The sequence below is a fragment of the Macaca nemestrina genome, chromosome X, assembly GCF_043159975.1.
Source record: "Macaca nemestrina isolate mMacNem1 chromosome X, mMacNem.hap1, whole genome shotgun sequence".
Lineage (NCBI taxonomy): Eukaryota > Metazoa > Chordata > Mammalia > Primates > Cercopithecidae > Macaca > Macaca nemestrina.
The window spans coordinates 31,175,248-31,199,075 of NC_092145.1; the positions used below are offsets into that span (position 1 = coordinate 31,175,248).

Below are 23,828 nucleotides of genomic sequence, written 5' to 3' on the forward strand. Positions count from 1 at the left end.
TTGCTTCAAAAAGATTTTAGTTCCCCTTTCATGATGGCTGCATACCAATAGAATCACGCAATATCTGACTTGTAACTGTCACCAGAGCCGAATGCTGCCTTCTAAATGTGACCTTTGGTGTGGCGTTCTATAGGCCATGTTTTTGGATTTGACGTTTAGACTGTCATTTCTACTTAGAGACTACAAAATTCTAACTTATAGCCATCTCCACTTATTATCTTTTATGTCTAAGATGGTTAGACTTCATTAACTTGTTACTTCTTCAGGTTAAATAAAAAATCATCCTGCCTTCCTATTCCTTTTGATTTTCTGTAATCTCAAGACTTTAAAACCTAGCATCTTATAGATAGGAGGGACCTGAAGAGGTCCTTTGGGCCTGTGGTTTTCAGATACTTATTTCTCCCAGACATATGACTTTTTTTTAAAATGAGGCAGAGATAGATTTGCCAATGTTTTATATTGTCAAGTAAGAATATTTTTAAAAGAACTCACTATAATATACTATTCCTACCGCTACCATAATTTCATAAATGAGGGATAACTTAATAGCAGAAAAGAAAAAATAGCCTGTTTTAAGAAATGATGGCAAGCAATCGAACCCTGACAATCAGAGTGAGATAGACTAACACCAAAGTCTTTATCTCTGTCACTCTGTAGAAAACAGAGAAACCTTTCTAAGGAACTTGATACAGGTTTGTAGATCTGCAGTTTGGGAGCCTTTGATCCTTGTACCTTCAGGCAGTAGCTCATGTAAATCACCCTTGGACAGATGAGAAGATTATTTTAAAGTTCTCCAAAAGAGACATTTAGACATCCTCCCTTGGAAGTGTCTGTCATGATATAATTCCCATAGAGCTGAACTATATTTCTTTGACCATAGTATGTCAATTTTCTCTTCCCAGAGGGAGAGTGAGAGAGAGAGAGAGAGAGAGAGGGAGAGACTGATGACTCTTCTCTGCCCAAGAGACCCTCATATATTTAAATAATTAACTCATTTGTGTTGGACTTTACTGGAAAGCAAGGAATGTGGATGGGTTCATATTTCCTCAGTAAATGGGAAATTATTGTAAAGACACACAAGAAAATAAGAAAGTACAAGAAATACCATCAGTAGCCTCACAAGCAGGCCTCAAACTTATAGCCTTGTTCAGGACGCATTGCATTTCTAGAAGGTCAGCATCTGCTCCATCAACTTAAACCCAGTTCAAGTTTTTTCCAAGTCCACTGATTCCCACAGTGGTGACTCAGCCATACTTAAGACTGACTTCATCTCTCCTCCTGCCATACTAACTACCTTCCTTCTCTCTTTCAGCTCTTCACATTCTATGTGGTCTGCTAACTTGCAGTGTATCTTGCATTCAGGTTCCTCTTAGAGAAAATATTGTATTGTGTCAGCCATTTACTGTAACAGTCCAGGACACCCTTGTAAGGCAGAACTTTAGCATTAGGCTACCATGAAAGTTGCTGACCAGCCTACAGAGTCCTGCTTAATCGCTATTCTATTAGTGTAGTGGTTATGAGAACAGCTCTGGAGCCAGCCTCCTTCCCTGGGTTCAAATCATTCCTTCTCTACTTGCGAGCTATGTGACATTGGATAAATTACTCAATCTCCAAATGCCACAGTTTCTCCATCTATAAAGTGATTATCATAAAGATTATGTTACTCATAGGTTTGTTATGATATGATGATTAAATGAGGTGAGTAACATAAAGTGCTTGGCACATCGTAAGCATTCAACAAATGTCAGTTGCTGGTATTGCTTTTTTTCAGTTTTGTTGTGGCCAGGGTACTGTGATCACATAGTATAAAGCATGGAGTCTATGCAGGTATTTGTTGCCTCAGCTTCTCTAAGAATGGTGTTGTGAGTATAACAGGCAGGCACTTTGTGCTATTTACTCTCCATTTCCCCTCCCTGCCCACCCCACCCCTCCGCCCCCCACAAACACACACACATAATCTCTTTTCTGTCCTTCTCTGTGCTCTGAGAGGCTGGTTTCCATGGACTGCTTTCCCTGAACTCCTTGCTCTTTAACTTCCCACTTGATTTGCTGAATGAGTGGCACCATCTGGAGACTGTAGAACGAGAACAAGGTCAGGGTATTTATCCCTCTTCCTGCTTTACTGCAGACTACATTAGACAATAGCAGCTCCTGTCTAGTAGCGCCTCCTCCAAATCCCCATGCTCTATCTTGCCTTCTGTATCATCACTCCCTCCTCTTCCCCCTACAAGCCCGGAAAGTTTACCAGTTATGCCAGTGCTTAGGTGGCTCTCCCTTCCTTGATAATTCTCTTAACTCTGCCCATGCCTTAATTCAAACTCTCTGCAGTGAACATTTACAAGTGCGACATCTCATTCTTGCTGAGACCCTCACCGAATCATACTCAAAGTCTCTAATTCTCTTCTCCATATTATCCTACAGCATTTCCTTCACTAGGCAGATAATCCAAAATTCCTCTAATTTTTCTCTATAGGTCCTTATTTTCCAATTATTTTAATTAATTTATCTTTAAACTTTTATTTTAGGTTCATGGATATGTGTGTAGGCTTGTTATATAGGTAAATTCGTGTCACAGGGTTTATGGTACAGATTGTTTTGGCACCCATTTACTAAGCCTAGTACCCAGTAGTCATTTTTTCTGCTCCTTTCCCTCCTCCCAGCCTCCACCCTTAAATAGGCCCCAGTGTCTGTTGTTCCCCTCTTTGTGTCCATGAGTTGTCATCATTTAGCTCCCACTTATAAGAGAGAACATGCGGTATTTGGTTTTCTGTTTCTGTGTTAGTTTGCTAAGGATAATAACCTCCAGCTCCATCCATGTTTCCGCGAAAGACACGATGTCATTCTTTTTTATGGCTGTACAGTATTCCATGGTATATAAGTACAACATCTTTTTTATCCAATCTGTCATTGATGGGTATTTAGGGTGATTCCACGTCTTTGCTATTGTGAATAGTGCTGCAATGAACATTTGTGTGCATGTGTCTTTATGGTAGAATGGTTTATATTCCTATCCAAAAAAATAGGATTTCTGGGTCGAATGGCAATTCTGTTTTTAGGTCTTTCAGGAATTGACACACTGCTTTCCACAATGGCTGAACTAATTTATGCTCCCACCAACAATGTTTAATTGTTCCCTTTTCTCTACAACCTCGCCAGCATCTATTATTTTTTGACTTTTTTAAAATTTGCATTTCTCTAATGATGGGTGATATTGAGTTTTTTTAATATGCTATTGGCCACATATATGTCTTCTTTTGAAAAGCATCTGTTCGTGCCCTTTGCCTACTTTTTAATAGGGTTGTTAATTTTTTTCTTATTAATTTGTTTAAGTTCCTTATAGATGCTGGATATTAGACATTTGTTAGATGCATAGTTTGCAAGTATTTTCTCCTATTCTTTAGGTTATCTGTTTACGCTGTTGATAGTTTCTTTTGCTGTGCATAAGCTCTTAAATTTTATTAGATCCCGTTTGTCAATTTTTGCTTTTGTTGTGATTGCTTTTGGTGTCTTCCTCATGAAATCTTTGTCTGTTGCTATGTCCAAAATGGTATTACCTCAGTTGTCTTCCAGGGTTTTTATAGTTTTGGGTTTTACACCTAAGTCTTTAATCCATCTTGAGTTGATTTGTGTATATGGTGTAAGTAAGGGGTCCAGTTTCAATCTTCTATATATGGCTAGCCAGTTATTGCAGCACTGTTTTTTGAATAGGGAGTCCTTTCCCTGTTGCTTGTTTTTGTCAGCTTTGTTGAAGATCAGGTGGTTGTAGATGTGTGACCTTATTTCTGGGCTCTCTATTCTGTTCCATTGGTCTGTGTGTCTGTTTTTATACCAGTACCATGCTGTTTTAGTCACTGTAACACTGTAGTATAGTTTGAAGTTGAGTAATGTGAGGCCTCCAGCTTTTTTTCTTTTAGTTTAGGATTGCCTTGGCTATTTAGGCTTTTTTTGTGGTTCCATATGAATTTTAGAGTATATTTTTTCTAATTTTGTGAAGAATGTCATTGGTAGTTTGATAGAAATAGCATTGAATCTGTAAATTGCTTTCGGTGGTATGGTCATTTTTACGATATTGATGCTTCTTATCCATGAGCATAGAATGTTTTTCTGTTTGTTTATGTTATCTCAGATTTATCTGAGCAGTGTTTTATAATTCTCTTTGAGAGATTTTTCACCTCCCTGGTTAACCGTATTCCTAGGTATTTTATTCTTCTTGTGAGTATTGTGAATGAAAGTGTGTTCCTGATTTGGCTCTCAGCTTGGTTGTTATTGGTATATGGGAATGCTAGTGATTTTTGTACATTGATTTTGTATCCTGAAACTTTGCTGAAGCTATCAGCTAAAGGAGCTTTGGGGCCAAATCTATGGGGATTTCTAGATATAGAATCATGTTATTTGCTAACAGGATAGTTTGACTTCCTGTCTTCCTGTTTGGATGCCCTTTATTTCTTTTTCTTGCTGTATTCCTCTGGCCAGGACTTCCAATGCCATGTTGAATAGGACTGATGAGAGAGGGCATCCAGTTTTCAAGAGGAATGCTTCCAGGTTTTGCCCATTCAGTAAGATGTTGGCTATAGGTTTGTCATGGATGGTTCTTACTATTTTGAGCTATGTTCCTTCAATATCTAGTTTGTAATAGAGAGTTTTTAACATGAATGCATGTTGAATTTTATCAAAGCCGTTTATGCATCTATTGAGATAATCAAGTGGTTTTTTTCTCTAGTTCCGTTTATGTGATGAATCACATTTATTAATTTGAGTATGTTGAACCAACTTTACATCCCAGGGATGAAGTATACTTGATCATAGTGGATTAGCTTTTTGAAGTGCTGCTGGATTCAGTTTGCAAGTATTTTTTTTAAGGATTTTTGCATCAATATTCATCAGGGATATTGACCTGAAGTTTTCTTTTCTGTTGTGTCTCTGCCAGGTTTTGGTATCAGGATGATGCTGGCCTCATAGAATGAGTTGGTGGGGAGGAGTCCCTCCTCAATTTTTTGGAATAATTCTGCTGGGAATGGTACCAGCTGTTCTTTGTACATCTGCTAGAATTTTGCTATGAATCCACCTGGTCCTGGGTTTTTTTTGTTGGTTGGTTGGTTGATTGGTAGGCTATTTATTACTGATTCCGTTTCAGAGCTCATTATTGGTCTGTTCGGGGAATCAATTTCTTCCTGGTTCAATCTTGGGAGGATGTATGTGTCCATGAGTTTATTAATCTCTTCCTAGGTGTTCATCGTATTTTCTGATGGTTATTTACATTTCTGTGGAGTCAGTGGTAATATCCCCTTTGTTGTTTCTAGTTGTGTTTATTTGGACCTTCTCTCTTTTCTTCTTTATTAATCTAGCTAGTGGCCTATCTTACTAATTTTTCAAAAAACCAACACCTGAATTTGTTGATCTTTTAAATAGTTTTTCATATTTTCTAATTCTTTATGATCATCCTTAGACCCCAGCTAGGTTTTGAGGGGTTGTTTTTGTTTTGTTTTTTGCTTTTTTTCTAAAATCATGACACTTAGAAATTTACCCAGTCCTCTCATGAAGAACTGACCAGTACAGCATCTAGTAGTCATTTCTTGCTAGGGTTCACATAAATGCAGCTCAACTTCATTTTTTTTAAATAACAGGCTTATTGAGGTATAATTCATAGACCATAAAGTTCACTCACTTAAAGTGTACAATTCATTGGTTTTTAGTATTTTCACAAGGTTATACAACTACCACCAATATCTAATTCCAGAACATTTTCATCATCACTCCACGAAGTAGCCCCATACACATTGGCAGTCACTCCCAACTCCTCCCTCCCCCAAGTCCTAGAATCTGCTCATCTCCATTTTGTCTATATGGATTTATCTGTTCTGGATATTTGAAACACATGGAATCATACAGTATGTGGTCTTTTGTGTCTGGCTTGCTTTTCGTGGCATAATGTTTTCAAAAGATCCATATTCTGACAATGGTAAAACTTCTGAACAGTTGGTAGAATGAAGTTGGAGAATCTACTACTCTGAAGATGGATTGTGAGCTCTGTAAGAACACAGTAGATGATAAATAGTTCAGATAATAAATGAATGGAAACAAATAGGATCAAAGATGCAACCATTGAGCTGATACCTTAATATTTATGATTAAATCTAAATAAACAAAGAAGGAAATGGAAATGTCTATTTGTACTCCTGGTGATATTTTATAATCACTTAACTGATATGGGAAGAAATAGACTCAATTTTGCACCAGCAACAGTGCTGTATCTGACACTTTTCAGATTTGCTTCAAATTCAGAAATACTAGTATAGCTATTTGGTAGGCAGAATAATAGCCACCCCCACAAAGATGTCCATCCTTGGAAACTATGAATATGTTATGTTGCATGCCAAAAGAGAATTAAGCTTATAGATGAAATTAAGATTGTTAACTTCTGATTTGAGATTGGAGATTATCCTGGTCTATCTGGGTAGGCTCAATTTGTCATAAGGGTCCTTATAAGTAGAGAAGGGAACGGAAGGGGAAGTCAGAGTTACATGAGGATATAACTATGGAAGAAAGGCACAGAGAAATGCAACATTGCTGGCTTTGAAGATGAGGGAAGAGAGCCACAGACTACGGCATGTAAGCAGCTACTAGAAGCTGGAAAAGGCAAAGAAATGGATTTTCCCTTAGAGCCTCTGGAAAGGAACTCAGCCCTACTGACACCTTGATTTTTGCTCAGTGAGACCCATTTGAGAATTCTGACCTCCATAACTGCAAGATGGTTTTTCTTGTTTGAAGCTTTTAAGTGTTTGGTAATTTGTTACAGCAGAGATTGGAAACTAATATAAGATATGATCGGCATTCACGCAGTCCAGTTAGAGCAAGGATTTTGGTTAAAACTGTGACTAGAAATGTCTCCCACTCTTTTTCCTCCCATGCCAGTTAAATATGAATCTCTGGTCCACTCACTTCTGGGTGATGGAGAAAGAAGGGTTCAGGTTTAAACAAGCTGAATTTAAAGTGATGGTGAATATCTAAATTAATTTGAAATGTGGGACTCTTGTTTTCCATGTAGCTCGGCTGTTGGGAATTGGTATAATCTCTAAGGGCTAGAATATCACAGGAGAAAAATAGAGTGTTGAGGGACAGCGAAAATGAGAAAAGAAGTGCTTGAGATCCTAGGATATACCACCATTTTTTTTAAGGAAACAGACTTTGCAACTGAAGGGATAATACCAGAGTGAGTAAATTAAAAACAGGGGTTGTATGAACTCCTTCCTTGGAGAAGTATCAATGGTAACTGATAAGATTGATTAATCCAAGTACAATATTGATCAAGTAGAAGAAGACTAAAATCATCCCCAGGGTTCCAGTACAAAAGCCACAATCACTAGTTCATCCGGCTTAAAGATTTTGTTGTCTGATATACAGACAAGCCTCCCCTGCTAAAAACTCCATGTGAGCATTTTAAATAATTTGGACTTAGTGCTTTATTCTTTGATTCTAAATAAAGTACGATGTCTGGAAATCATTGTATTTTATTTAGTTTCTTTCCCAACTCTGCTGCTTGCAAAACAATGTAAAAAAAAAAATCATTACTGTTAAGTTCACAGGGCTGTTAAAATTCTAGAGATGGCTTATTTAATTTGACAAACTGGCTTGTTCAGGGGCTCTGATCTGCATCCATTATGTGAATTTTGTCAAAATAATTCCCGATGTCCGCCTGTGTCTGCGTACATTATCAATATGTAATAATGTATTCTGCCTCGTCTTTATTTTAATTAAATTATATTGCAGCAGTTTGGAGTCCTGGAAGTTCAGGAAATCAGCCATCCACTGTTAGTAGCTCTGCCATAAACAGTTCTATTTTTCTTCAAGGTTATTGGCAACAACAATTGCATAATTATTTAGTACAGTAGTTTGGCAACAAAGAATGGTGTTTCTGGGAGGACTACACTTCCTAAAGGTTCACGACACATAGGAGTCTGTCTAAATTGTGTTAGAGAGAAACAGGGGAACATTAATAGTAATAGGTGCTAAGCTATGGTTGCTTTGTGCACACAAAACATTCCTGAAAGCGATGCTTTAGCATTCATAAATTTCCCTTCAGTAAAACCTAAGCAGGTTGGGCAGCCACAAAAATAGCATCCACTGAATATTTTAATAACAAATAGGTAGTGCTTTACAATTTGCAAACTACTTTCACATACATTATCTCATTTTAATCCTTATAACATTCCTGCCTGGTAGGCATGGCAGAATTAGTATGATCTTCATGTTGCAGAGGGGAGGGTCAGAAAGAAAAGTAACTGGCCTAGAGTCCTGTACAGAGCAGGGATTCAAACTCGGGTCTCCCAGTCCTGAGTTCTGTATGCCTTTCAATGCTGCCTCTCCTCACTAAAGTAACCAACCCACCTTACCGAGTACCCAATTCAACGCCCCAGTGGTTTTCTGTCAGAGAAGCTAACAGATATAATAATCTTTCATCATTTCTCCCCACTCATGAATTCATAATCGTTAACTGAGAGCAGGGCTGTTTTATCCATTCAACTGTATAGGCACAGTGCCAAGGATATGAGTTTTTCAAGGACCTACAAAATGTTTGCTACCTAAAAAACAAGTTTATTGTCACCAGAAGATGAAAAGGAAATGCGAAAATCAACATTAATAAAGGTTTAAATAAGTGTCTGAAAAATGGAGCATCATGTCAGCTTGTGAACTACAACTCAATTTTCATCCTTACATATGAAATATGTTTAATGTAGGATATAAGTTGTATACATTTTAATATATCTTATAAGATATAAGATAGCATTTCCAAAAGTGAGAGTTCCTACCAAGGTTTTCAAATGGCCTTCACTAATACTTTCATAAGCAAGTGGTCTTGTGCCCATTTCAAACTGCTGGTCACGCCCATTAGTAGATTGTGAAATCTATTTGGTGAGTCAATCAGCACTTTTGTTTTGAAAAATTGAATAGAATGTGATGGAATATAATAGAACCGAAGTGAGCAGAATTAAATAGAACATACCAGAATGTGATGCTGCAAAGACAGTATTGTCTTGGAAAATTTTGTTTCGTGTGTGTGTGTGTGTGTGTGTGTGTATCTCCCCATGTGGATGCTGGGTCACAATTAATAAATTGTGTTTCTTATCATGACTTTCAGACCTGAAAGTTTGAAAGCCATTGGTAAGATGATAAGCCCAGAAACAGAAAAATTAAATGACTTATCAAACCATGTGACTTATTTTCCAGATCAGCATTTATGACTGTTCTTGTCTTCTGGTCCCCTCTATCAACCCATATCAGAGGGGACTACGGAGGTATCCTTTCAACATTGGGTGACCACATAATTTATCATTCAAACCAGATCCTTTTGAGAGTAAAAGGAGATACTGTTAATAATTACATCAAGAAAACAACATAACCAAGCACCATTTTTGGCCATTTGGGTTACATGGCACTTCTACTTCAAGGTTACCCTAGCTTCCAGTCCTTGTCCCTTAAATTCTGAAAAAATAAAAAGTTATTTATTTAGCACTACTGAATTGTGGGTCTTCCCCCTTAATAGCTGTTATCTAGCATAGAAGATGAAAACATTTGCCTATGAGTTGCTGGGTGTGAGCTCTGGCTCTGCCATTTACTAGCCATGCAACCTTGGACTTAATAACTTCATTTCTTTGAGTCTCTATGATATCTATCAAACTGGAGTAAATGTAGTTTCCTCATGAGTTTTTGAGTCTTCAAATTAGATCATATGCACAAAAACATATTTAATTGTTATGTATTATACAAATGCAAGGCATATTATTTTGTGGTAATTATTAGGGAGACCATTGATAAAAATTCCAGAAAGTAGGCTGGGCGCGGTGGCTCATGCCTGTAATCCCAGCACTCTGGGAGGCCAAGGCGGGTAGATGACCTAAGGTCAGGAGTTCAAGACCAGCCTGGCCAACATGGTGAAACCCCGTCTCTACTAAAAATAATAATAATTTAAAAAATAGCCAGGAGTGGTGGTGCATGCCTGTAATCCCAGCTACTCGGGAGGCTGAGGCAGGAGAATCGCTTAAACCTGGGAGGCGGAGGTTACAATGAGCTGTGATCACACCACTGCACTCCAGCCTGGGCAACAAGAGTGAAACTCTGTCTAAAAAATGAAAAAATGAAAAAATTCCAGAAAGTAGGTAATCCTTCAAGGTGTGGCTTCTCTCACATGAAAAATTATCCTGCCCTGTATAATATTCAGTATATCTCCAGTGCTTCACAGATCACCTGCCTGGCACATAGAGCAGCTTGGTGAAGGTTTGCTGCATCATTGAATAACAGCACCTCACTTTCCATCACAATATTGAATCCCTTTTAATCAATCACATTGTTTCAAAGGATAGCCAGTCCATTTTCAAGGTGAGTCTATTTCCAAAACCCCTTACTTCCCCCAAAATATGCCTAAATACTGCTAGGGGATAGTAATCTTACAATTTTTTACTGGGTAGGGACAGGGAAGGTTGTTGTTCTTCACTTGTTTTTGATGCACTGGAGAGAAACTGACTCTCTAGCCACCCTGACCTTCTTTAAATTTCTCAAAGCTACCAAGTCTCAAGGCCTTCCACACATGCCACTCTCTCTGCCTAGAATGCCCTTCCCTATAAAGGTAAACCTCTTCTTGGTAAAGAGGCTTTTCCTTGCCTCCACAGTTCAACATAAATTTCCTGGTTGCACTGTCTCATAATGCTCAGCATTTTCCCATCATAACCTTTATTACAATGTGTGTGTGTGTGTGTGTGTGTATTTGTTTTACTTTTATATTTGTTCTTCCCACTAGAATATAACCTCCGCTGGGGGAAGGGATGCTGTCTTGTTCAACCTCATATCCCCAGTGCCCCACAAACTGCCTGTCAACAAGAGGTACCCATGAAATATTGCATATTTGTTGAATGACCGAACAAAGAAATGAATACCGACAGAGGATCAGGGTGATCCCTTAGCCTTGCCTATGTAATGGAAAGGTGGGTCTGCCCAGAGAGAGGAGAGCAGTGCCCAAGTACACAAAGGCACTCACAAATGTTTTTCATGAGCCAGTGTATCACTCTGCCTTTGGTGGCAATATAGGTTATCCATGTTGGCTTTTATACAGCTAGACTTGGACAAAGCAGCCAGAAAAAAAAATCTCGTAATATTAGGTTTTACTGTATGTAACCTCTTGGCAAAAGTGTTGCATAGCTATCTCACTCTTGGATTATTTTAATTTCCTACCTGTACTTTCTCTTCATTCAACTACCTCACTCTAACACTATCATGTTTAACCCTTATTTTTGTAAATAGGTAGGGTAAAGATCTCAAGTAAGGGATTGCCAAACCAAATCCAGTGATTCACTGAAAGGATAATACATCATGTCCAGGTAAAGTTTATTTTAGGACAAGAAAAATGGTTCAACATTGGGAAATCTATTGCTATAATTCACTGTCTTAACAGATTAAAGGGGAAAACTATGTGAATATGTCTGTAAGTGCCGAAAAGACACTTGATGAAAATTCAACACCTGATTCTGACACTCTTAGTAAGCTAGGAATAATAGATAAACAAAGCATTTCAGGCCACTGGGCAGTGTGTCAAATTGAGGAGCCTCTGGGCTCATCTTATCCTACGATAAATCACTAGAGAATAGGGAAAGATAGAAGAATCTCTGAGAGCAGGTACTTGTTTTAAATAGATAGCATTTTGTCTACATAGTATTGGTCTGTTGTTGCCATGGCCTTCATTTGGTTCTTTAGGTTTTTTGTCTTTTGCTGTTGTTTTTGTTTTTGCATTTATCTTGTATTTTAAAATAATAGAAAATATTTACTGTTATATTCAATAATTCCTTTTGGAGAAGAAGATTTTAATCTTGTCACTAAGTACCTTTTAAATATCATGAAATTATTTTTAGATGTTCCCTGAGTTCATGAAGGTAACATGTAAATTTCTCACATTGACTATCAGACTACTTTTAATTATATATTGCCTTCATAAATGCAACCATTATAAATTCTGAAGCCTTAGCCTGAAGCTGTTGAAAGTCATCTGCTTAATCTTGTCATATTTCACACATCAGCTTCACTGCATGGCACCTTTACCTTGGCTACTTAATGTCAATCTCCTATCCTAGCCCTTATAGATGAATGTCACAGTAGCTAAACTAGGTTATCAGAGACGCCGTGACCCTCAGCCTTCTTGCCATCCCCATGTCATACAAATGCTGCTGCTCTGATAAGCAGAATGAACATTCAGTCATTTTTCCAATGTCAAATGGCTTTGGAGGAGCAAGCTACAATTTTTTACTCAGTCTTCTTTACAAGCCAGTGTAATATTTGCAAGATGACTAACAGTGAAGTCAGAGGTGCAGTCCTGTGACCAGAGGATAGAATCTTCTGCAAAAGTAACAAGACTATCTTGACAATTAGTGACTCTTGGTTATTGAACATTCTGTTAATATCTCTGTGTGGAGGTGGAGGAGAGAATACAGGAAGGCAGAAATCCATATGGAATTAGAAGAGTCACAAGGGAGGTGATCACATGGCTCAGAGAAAGTATTATTCCATAATAATTACTCTCTCTTGACTGCCTTCTCAATATATGCACACCAGCATGAACCCATTATGCTAATCCCTGGGAAGTGTAGTCCAGGACCCCTTATCCACTTATTCCTGCTCACTGCGAGTCTAGTCTACTTTCTACAGCTTCTCTGCGATGTTGATGAATTTTCTTTTTCCTTTCTATTACACTCTTCTCCCTAGGCCCTACTCCAGAGTGCTAGAGACTGAATCTGTGCCCTGTACCATGCTATGTTGATGATCAGACGTGATAGACAACAGGCTGCCTAGGAAATGGTAGTGGTCCACTGTGCTTATTTAGCTGAGGCTCAGCTGTCATAGTGTCAGGCAGAGCATAGTGTCAAGACAGCGTTTTCAGTGCCAGCTCCAGTATAACCTTTTTTCCCCTATATTTAATTATATGAAAAAAGTAGGCATTTAGTACATTATAGTCTGCTTCCATGACAGAAAGTCTAGGATTAGTTGCTATTGTATTTGCTAGTTCTTGTGAGCTTGGAGAGAAGCTCCATGGGGTGAAACATTTGCCTTCTCATAAGCTGATTGCAAGTTCCAGGATTATGTTAAAGTGGGCTGCTGTCAGAAAGAAACTTTGCCTTGTTACCCTGAGCAAGGAACCACATATGAAAATACCCCGACACACAGCTATTCTCATTAAAGTCAGCTGGAAATTTTGGACAAGTCTTAAATATAAATTATAACTTCATTAGCTCATAGAGCTTTCTTGGGGGAAAGTAAATCTAATAAAAATTAGAGGGAACTTAGTAAGTGGTTGCCTTGTTGCTGTTTGCTGTGACTGGGGAAAAAAAGTAATATAATTGTGAGGTTTGCAGCCAATGCACTTTTTTGTTGTGGACTGGAGAGCAATTCAGAGAGCAGATAGGAGGAGGTGAAAAGAATACGTATGTCTCATTACCTGAGAACTCCTTAATTGATGCTTTATGTAAGCATTTCCTGCTGCAGAGTTGGGAGGATCTTTAACTGTTACTGAGAGAGAAAAAGCAGGCTCCAAACCACCATCACAGGTCACCAGGGCACACTACTTATTTGCAAAACTGCACAATCACCTTCCGGAGGAGGGATTCTAGGAGAGCTCACCAGACTTACAATGTACAGAAGGCAGATCCAGTAATTGCCAGGAGCACTGTGGGGAAGGAGATGATGGCTTTAAGGGAACTTGTAATTATTGTCATTGTGATTATTTATTAATCAAGACTTTTAAATGTTGGCAGGAGAAGCAGAAGCTGTGTTATCCTACACACCAACATGGCCCTCAGTGTGCTCTCTAACCACCTGATTTTTCCAGCATAAGATTCAGTGTTCTATTTGGCTTTGGGGTTTGATCCTCAACCAGAAGTTATCAAATGTAATCTAGAAAGAATGAAATTTACAGTGTTAGTACTAAAGAAGGATTAAAAGGATTGTCTACTACAGTTGTCTTTGATCTGAGATCTTTATTTGGACTTCAGAAAGTCAGTGAACTGCCTAAAGTTATATACAAAATTTTGTATGCATATGCATTTTTCTAGGAAGAATGTCCATAACTTTAATTAGATTCACAACAAAGTATTCCCTGACCCAAAAGCATCTAAGAACCACCAATTCTAGTCACTCCCTCCCACTATGCTACCAATGAAAAGCCCAACTCCAGAGATGGAGAATAACTTGCCTGAGCCCACACAGCTAGTTAATGATAGACCTGAGAGTTGAAGTCTTTTCTGACTCTTGGTCCAAAACCAACTCTTTGCACTTTACCAGAGTTGTTTTTGCAAGTAGAAGGGCTGTATGAGATATCAGGGAGACTGTAGACAGTATTGATTTGTACCGTAAGTGTAACTTGAACTAGATTATCTTTGAGATTCCTTTCTCCTCTGAGAGTCTATTTCCACTGTTAATAGAGAACAGCATTGGCAGAGATGATTAGTTTCATCCCCCGCCCCGCGTCCATTGGCCTCCTTTGCTAATAATGCTTGGTTGAGGATAATATTAAAATGAGTCTGCATTTCATGAGTCTTTACCAGCTGATGGCTAATAGAAGGGCATCCCCGCCAGGAATGGCTACATAATTTGCAGGTCCCAGTGAAATGAAAAGGAAAATACAGAGCCACTTGTTTAAAAAGTATTACAAATGTCAAGACAGTGACTGGAGAGCATTGAACCAAGTGTGGAGCCCTCCTAAACATGGGTCATACCCATGAAGATGGACCTGATCCCTATTATAAGTTTTGGTAGAGTGGAGGACAAAAAGAAGCCTGCCTGCAATTTAAAATTGGCCACAAATGATCCACAAACTCAGAGAGTTGGGTATTTGTGATTACAGGGACTTTTGGCTTGTCTGTGAATGTGCTCACACACACATGCACATGAACACACAAATCAGTTTGACTAAAATTACCATCTTTTCCCTTCACCTAATGCCAAAAACCAAAACTAGTTGACTTTATTTTTTCACTTTTGGACCTATGGTTTGGCATTGTTTAAGCACCCATTTTCATTTCCAGTTTTCATAACCAAATAACAAAGGAAGGACTGAGCTCTTCAGGGGCATCTAAAGAGTCAGGTAGAGGCAGGTACTCGAAAGCAATGGCAGACCACAGACCAACAGGGGCTATTTTAAGCTGCCAGAAAGGAGGCAAGTCGCTTCAGGATATGCAGTATAATGAGCCAGTGTTCTCAGGCTTAGAACATTATGAGGATAGAAAGCATTGTAAATTTAAGAATCAGAAATCTGGAGTTCCAACAGGTAAGCAGGTTTACCAAAAGGGAAAATGGCTAGGACTTGGTATACTTGAGCTATACATAGTTCAGTAGCGCAAAGACACTCAAGCTACCACATTCTGCATTTCCCATTTCAGTGGCATACCAGGGTTCCAAGTTTAATGCACAACATCTGTGCTGCATAGCAGTTGAAGCCAAATGTTGGGTGATGTCCCATTGGTTAGTTATATGCGGAAACCAAAACATAATGTGCACAAAGTGGAATTTACACTTGCATCACTCTAAGCAAACTTAGTCTTCTCAGCAAACCAAAAGCCAGTTACCACAGGAAAACATAAATTAGGCAAATCCATTTTTATTAGTTTCACATGTAGTTGTTTGCTGTATAAGTGACCTAGTACTCCAAAGGCAGCTTCCTGAGTGCATTTTTCACTATAGTGGTAAAAAACTAGCCCTACCTGCTCTTCTCCTACAAAGGTGGTGAGAAATTATACTACCACAGCTTAATCCTGCAGAAAGTGACTCTCTTCAGTTTTACAGCATAGCCTCCAACCCAAAAGCCCAAAATAAAGCTTAATGTCCATAAACATATGGTACCGACCTAATAAGAGCATTTATTTACTCACTCCTTCTTATATTTATCCAATATGCACTGATCGCTTTTAAGTGACCAATGCTATGCTAGATGCAAGTTGTACTGTGCTAGGTGAAAGAAATTTGCAGTCAAATTTCAACTCTAATCAGAATTCAGTAGCCAATGTAATATCCACAGAATTGTCAACTAGTATAAACATGAAGCAAATATTTTACAATTTTCTAATGTGCTGTTAACTCTTTGTCTGCAGTATCTGTGGGATATGAATATGAAACATGCCCTGACTTTATTCTCTGGGAGCAAAGGACAGTCGTTTTACAAGGTTTTGAGATGGATGCTTCTAACCTAGGAGGCTGGTCTTTGAATAAGCATCACATTTTGAATCCTCAAAGTGGTAAGTAGCTTTTTAAATTTTTATTAATACTACTTTCACTTTCCTAATGCTGTATAATACATATTCATTGCAGAAAATTTGGAAAGTACAAGATAAAAATTACTTGTAAGAATACTCACGCCTGTAATCCCAGCGCTTTGGGAGGCCGAGGCGGGCGGATCACAAGGTCAGGAGATCGAGACCACGGTGAAACCCCGTCTCTACTAAAAACACAAAAAATTAGCCGGGCGCGGTTGTGGGCGCCTGTAGTCCCAGCTACTCGGGAGTCTGAGGCAGGAGAATGGCGTGAACCCGGGAGGCAGAGCTTGCAGTGAGCCGAGATCGCGCCACTGCACTCCAGCCTGGGCGACAGAGTGAAACTCCGTCTCAAAAAAAAAAAAAAAAAAAAAAAAAGACTACTACTTAGAGATGACCGCATTAGTACATTTCCTTTCAAATGTAATAATTCTATTTTGAATTACTCTTAGTGTGGTAAGAATGACAACACTCTCATCTTAATCTGTCCCTTCTTTGGACCACTCTCCCTGCTCTTCTCCTTGTTTGCAATTTAAATGTTAAATAAATCAGGAGAAGGGAGCAGAGGTGGCCCCTGAGTTTGTGCTTTTCCCAGACAAACTGAGTTTGCTACCCTGGTTATAACTCCTTCATCCAAGTTCCTTCACCTCCTGTTGCATCTTAGTGGGAAACCCGTCACTGGTGTTTTCATATAGCTTTCCTCTGAACGTCTACTGTGGAATCATATCCCTTTTCATCTAAAGAGACAGATTCTGAACAAGCTATAGTAGGACATGTACTTTGGGTAATTTTTCCAGAATTGGGGATCAGAATGTGTTGAGGCCCCTACACACTTCCATCCAGCCATCCTTGTATCCATCTTAACTTTGTGGAACAGGTGGCTAAGGCCAGGCGATCTTATAAGGCCATGAACTGACCAAAGCTAAGAGATCCATTTTATAATCACACCCATGATATCACTTCATCTGTACCATAGTCAAATCAGCTATGTCAACGAGCCCCACAGGCTGAGAAATTTTGAATGGCAAAGCTAACCAGATTTACTTCAACCATAGAAAGAGACCGCCTACTACAGTCTCAGTGTGGGACTCTGAAGGTGAATGAGTCTATTGCTGTATGCCCCATTATACCTCTTTCCCCTCCTTCAAGGAAGATTCTGAATTCCGTATCAAACAGTTTATTTTTTTAAGAGCAAAGATTCAGGATGAGATATAAAATGTCAACTTTTTTTCTGTTGTCAAAAGGAAAGCCACAGTTTTAAAAGTACAAAAATGAAAGGGCAGATGCCACTTATTAAATTATTAGGTTTTTTGTTTTGATTTGAAAGAGTTTGACATTTTAAGCAGCCGTTTCTTTTCCACTCACTTTTATTGGCTTGTATGGATTGTCTCTTTGAAATGCCTGTCATTGACATTAAACACAAAGTGGGAAATGACCTCAATCGAGCCAGCCCCCAGCTGTGTGCTCCCAGTCTTGTATCCTCTTACCATTTGCTTCACACAGACTTGAAACATTCAGAACAGAAGGGAGTCATTCAGAAAGTTGGCTTTGGGGCCCCCCTGATTTCCGCAAATGTGTTATCTCCACCCCTAATTCACCAGTAATTAGATTTTAGGTAATAGGCATCAAGTTATTTCTGAGAATTTTTAACAGCTTTATTGAAGTATAATTTATACATCATAAAATTTACCCATTATAAGTATACACTTCAATGATCTTTAGTAAATTTGTAGTTGTGCAACCATCACCACAACCCAGTTTTAGAATATTTTTATCACCCCCAAAAGATTGTGTGTGCTCATTCACAGCCCCACTAAATCTGCTTTGTGTTTCTACCTTTCTGAGAAATTTATTCTGAGAAAGAAGCCTTCCTTTGGATAGGTTTTTAAAAAGGAACATTTGTTCATTTTATCATCTCATTTGTAGACGCGTATTTCCAACCAAGAACTCATCACACTTGCCAGGAAACAGATCTGAAGCCAGCTCTGCTGCTGCCTTTCAGCCTGACCTTGGACACGAAAACCTCTCTTGGGATGTTTTCGAAGTCTAAATCCCACCCACAAAGGCAGTTTTAGAGGCAGGAATGATAAGTGTGACGGAGCAGCTTTGGGAAGACCAATTTAGAAAGCAATGCTCTTTCCCCCTCGGGTCAGACAGTCTTTTCTGACTGATTAAGGCAAGAGCAACGTCTCTCCAAATTCCCCCACTCCACTTCTCTCTGGGAAAAACGTAACTCTTTAGGCATCCTGCTTTTTTGATCAGAGACAGATAGCAGATTAAAAACAAGAATCTATCTTCCCCCAGTTTCCTCTCACTAGTTAAAAAGACACCTGTAATTAGACTGGATGTCTGCTGCCATTCTATTCCTCAGTTTTCTTTGGCTCCAAAATCATTATGCAATGGGTAGTTTCTAGCAGGCAGTGTTTTCAGACCTTTTGTCATTTCCGTTGCTGCAATTATATTACCTGACAATTAACCATTGGTTGTGGAGAATTGTTTCCCAAATATTAGACCTGGTATATAAAGATGGTTCTGATTTTCACTGAGATAAAAGCACCAGAAACTTGTGGTTTTCAACATTATTCCTTTTAAGTACATCTTCTTAGTGATTATAAAGAGGGTATATTCATTCATTTTAAGAAAACTCAGTTCTTTAAAATTATAAGAAAGTTGTGCATATCTGTTACAGAACTAAACTATTTGTTTGCTATATCTTTTCTCAAACATATCCCCTAGGGTTTCCTGCCAGTTGAGTGTCTAAAATTATCAAAAAGAACAATCTAGGGCACTAACTGGGTATTGTCATCTGTCTCAAAATTGGTAAAGAATTTCTTTTAACTTATCCTCCAAAATAAGCCAGTAGTTTGCCGACAAATGGTTTTACTGGGAGGAGAAGTAAATATCCATTGATCACACTGGCATACCTCCCAGTTTGTGTTTATATCCACTCAGTCAAGTACTGAGAGAAATATGTGTTGTGTCTCTTTGTTGTTCATAAATCTGAAAAATGGTTTCTTCCTTGAAATCAGCATAAAGCACCACCCACTGGCTTTCAAGGAGATTTTTTATTTCAGACATATTTATAAACATCAAAAGAAGTTCTGAACAAAGTAGCAAGAGGGTATGACTAGTATGTTTAAAAGTGTGCTTACCTTATTATACAGTGGACTTGGCTTTTTGGCAAAGAAAAGGAAAACTTTGAAGATAAAATGTGCAGTAGGCCCCATTCAGTGGGGTTTCGTTAACTGTAAATAAGACGCCCAATCCTTAGCAGGAAGTTGGCCTTCACATAAATAATGTGTGTTGTCCTAGGATCATTTGATTCCCTTTTCAAAATGAGCATGTGTGGCAGAAGAAACTGGAAAGGAGGCAGCAGTAATTGATCAAGATTTCTAGGAACATAAACAAAATATTTTCAAAGCAACATTTTGCAAAAGAATTGATATTAAATCATGGTTGCTAGATGGTATGCCCTGGTTCTGTGTAATGGAAGGTTAAACAGATTCTTGAAACAACAAAAACACCCTTCAAAATGATCTATTTTTCCAGGGCAATACAAAAGGGGATTGCCTATTTTTGTTTTGATTGCTTCAGCTTTAAACAGGAATGGTAATTTCAGTACACGGGCACTTTAGTACCTTGCATGAAAGCCAGACATCAATTGTTGAGATGTAATCAGAAAGTACATTGCCTTATGTTTTATTTCCTTTAATCATTCTTCTTCTTTGATGGAGTGTTGGGCTTTCTAATAGAAAAGAGGAGTTTTAGAATTGCAGGCTTAGAAGAATGGTTTAGAATAGCCATCTTTAGTTTTAAAATTGCCAGGAGGCTGGTAATAACATGTCATTTTGAGGGTAATTGTTAACTATACCATTATATTGATATTTAAAAAATGGAGATCTACCTGTGAAAATAGATGTTAATAGCAAATCTGGTATTTCCAAGCCAATAATTGGAAAGATTTTTGAATGATATACACTACAGTGCATTGCTGAAATACTGACATGCTAAACAGCGGTTTCCTCATTTATTAAAGAACATATCATAGTCTCGTTTGTAGAATATTCTGTTAGCAATCATCAAGAGATTTCTCTTCAATGGTGTTGTACAACTGTCATTCCAGTTCTCATTCACCTCCTCCTAATTTATTTGAATTATAATACTGACCACACTGCAACTAAATGTTTTTTGGGAAATGAAATTCAGTCCTGTTAATCTTACTTAATTAACTATTCTAAATCTTAAGAAAGGTCTCTACTACCTAATAAAGTTATTAATAAAATAATAAGAAAGTAGTGATCCTCAAGAAATCTCACAGTTCTGCAATAAAAGACCAATTTGTTAGGGCATAAACTCACAGCTGCTCCTGCAAATCATATGTTGGAAAAGTAGCCAGAAATCGCCCTGGAAGGAAAAGTAAAAATACTTAAATTTGAAATCCAAATACTATATGACGGATGGGATTTCTGTTTGCTGGAAGGCTCTTTCCAACCATGTATTGCCACCATGGTATTGTAGCATGTTTTACCCACTTGTTTATTTTTGCCAGCAATATTCCTACCTCAGAGTGATCAATAGTTTCTATGGTAGGACTGTGGTACCAAAAGTTGGAAGAAAAATAAGGAGACATTTCAGGAAATGTTTAGGGAGAATAATAGGCAATGCAAGGAGATAGACAGCAGGGGGAAAGGGAGAAAAAAATAAGGCTTAACCATATAACTGCATTCATTCATTTGCTATCAGTGACTTCAGTCTGACACATGGGCATGCCTTCCCACAACATGGATGTTTCACCTGCCCTGGCTCATTCTGGGCTGACTTGAGCTATTTAGCACAGCAGTACTTATTCCTTGGATTTTCTGCCCAGGCTCAGCAGGCTTGCAAAATCATTGGAATTTAGACAAGGAAACTATGAGAAACTCAAAGCCTATTTTCAACATTTACTGAGCACTTATAATGATTTGGCCACAGGGATTGGCACTAAAATACAGAAAGGAGTAAGAAAGAGGATCTGCCTTCAAGGAGCTCATTCATGTTCTAATGAGAAAGACAGAGAAGTAATAAAAACTGTATCACACAATGTGATAAATGTTGTAACAGAGCTATGTAAAACAAACTATGGGCACACAGAGGAGGGAGTAACTGACTCTGCCTTGATGGAGCATTGAGGAAAACTTGAGCTGAGCTTTAAAGGATGAATAGAACTTCCCCAAGCAGACACGATGAGGAAGGCATTCAAGATAAAGATAATAGCATGGACAAAAACATAGAGGAATGGAAGTAGGTGAAAGTAACCATAAGTAGTTTGTTCTGGCTAGATCTCAGGATATAGATGAAAGCATGATGAGAGGGGAGACTGAAGAAGTAGTCAAGGGCCAAATCATGAAGGACTTTGTATGTCTTAACAATAAGGAATGTGCCCTTTATCCTAAAGGGATATGGAGCTATTGAAAGGTATTAAGCCACAGACTGAAATAATCTCTATGGCAAGAGTGGGGATGAAGATCTGGAAATGGGTATGCATGGAGACCAAGAGACCAAGAAGTTAAGAAAAACTAAACTAATGTGGGAATAGTGAAGAAGAAACTGGTTTCAACACATTTTAAGGGATAGACTCAATGGGAGTTAATGATTAATCAGGTTTCAAGAATGGGGGGAAAGAAGAGCCATGGTGATATCTAGATTTCCAATTTAGGTAATTGTATGCATGGTACGACCACTCACAAGATGATTAGGGAACACAAGAGGAAGAGCGGGGTTTGGGAGGGGTTGCAGAAAAATAGTGAGTTCAGTTTTTATATGTTTGAGTCTGAGGTAATTATGGGGGGTCCAAGTAAAAAGGTCTAGAAGGAAATTGCATGTCAGTTAAGAACTCTCTGGATGGGAGAAAGTTTCAGCATATAGAAATGGGAGTTAAAGCTGTGGGTATGGATGAGATTGCCCACACAGAATGTCTGCAAAGCATTTTCATAAGTCAGTATCTCTATTTCCTGCACTGATGATAGTGTGATATGGTCCAAAAGAGTGGAAAATTCAAGTTTCTTTCATATATCTTTGAAGTACATTCTAGCAGTAGGATTTCTTTTCTTTTCACAGAAGTAGATTACCTTCCTGATTGTGTTTTGCTAAGGTTAATATTAAAATTGACTGATATTCTCTTTTCAGGAACCGGTTTCATAGTGAGGGTAATTTGAAGTCAGACAGGTATGTGCTAGGCATCAGAAAAGAGTCAGCCAGTTATGGAAATGTAGCCACAGATGATTCACAGAGCCCAGAGTGAATAGGTCATTAAAAGTTAGTCATCAAATGCTTTATTGAGTCATTTAGAATCAACATTATAAGGACTGGTTGCATTACCCTACTTCACAGGTGGACAAACTGAGGCAAAGTATTATGCTACTATTTGTTGTGGTTATGCAATTAAACAAAACTGAGGAAAGTGTGTGTTTCATTCTCAGGTTCTCTTATGCCAGGCCAAAGCTCCTTCCTGCTTTGAATGATGAAAAGTAAATTAAAATATTGCACAGATTATTTTGCGGTAATTGCTTTTCTTAAATTCTCTTTTTGTTTTCCTTGAATCTAGGAATCATACATAAAGGGAATGGAGAAAATATGTTCATTTCCCAGCAACCCCCAGTCATATCAACCATAATGGGTAATGGACACCAAAGGAGTGTAGCCTGCACCAATTGCAATGGCCCAGCCCACAACAACAAACTCTTTGCTCCTGTCGCCTTAGCTTCTGGCCCTGATGGCAGTGTGTATGTTGGCGACTTCAATTTTGTAAGGAGAATATTTCCCTCGGGGAACTCCGTTAGTATTTTGGAATTGAGGTAAGTCTTCTCTAATCTCTATATATTTGCTTAGCAGATAAAGCAAAAAGCAAGATAACATGAAAAGACAAAGCATTGCCAGAAGAAGCAGAAAATGCAGTTGCCCCTATTGTAGCACTGAGTTAAGATGCAGGAATAGGGACAAAGGTCAACGTGCCCACTCTTCCTACTTGAAGGATCCTTTGAGCACTACTTTGGAGAACCAGGAAGTGTTAACATCCCTGTATGTATGTCCTTCCCTGTATACAGTGCTGACACTGACATGGATCTCAATACTTCCAAGCACTCAAGTAAGTCACTCACTCACTGCTGGCCACTGTGAAGACTCATCAAAACTATTCCATTCTAGTTGGGAGAGATACTGTCTGATCCAAAAGGCTAAACTTCGTAAGTTTTTATTTCCAATCTTTGGAAATGGTCATTTCATAAACAAGAAAATGGAAATCTGGTTTTCATGGCATGATAAAGAAGGAAGAACTGGTTCTTTACCCTTAAAAGCCCTACCCCATGATAATTAAAGCACTTATCTTAGATTTTCTCACACGGTTTAATAATTTTCTTGAGAGTACAAAGTATTTTGACACCTTTTGTAAGGAATTCGTAGCTTTTAGTATTCCATATCCTGAAGTTCCACAAAGATTATGACTAAATTGACTGTGGCTTAATTCGCTTATTTCTTCCCTTTCTGAGATTATAAGACACAAGTGTGTATCTT

General features: G+C 38.4%; 1 protein-coding gene across 5 annotated transcripts in view; it reads left to right on the plus strand.

Moving 5' to 3' along the window:
- LOC105468440 (teneurin transmembrane protein 1) overlaps window positions 1-23,828 on the plus strand; it is an 839,487-nt gene that overhangs the window by 696,854 nt on the left and 118,805 nt on the right. For all 5 annotated transcript variants that reach the window (XM_071089007.1, XM_071089006.1, XM_024788669.2 and 2 more), the window contains 2 exons: window positions 16,122-16,265; window positions 22,864-23,113. In XM_071089007.1, coding sequence (XP_070945108.1) covers window positions 16,122-16,265; window positions 22,864-23,113 — 394 coding nt within the window. The remainder of the gene's footprint in view (window positions 1-16,121; window positions 16,266-22,863; window positions 23,114-23,828) is intronic.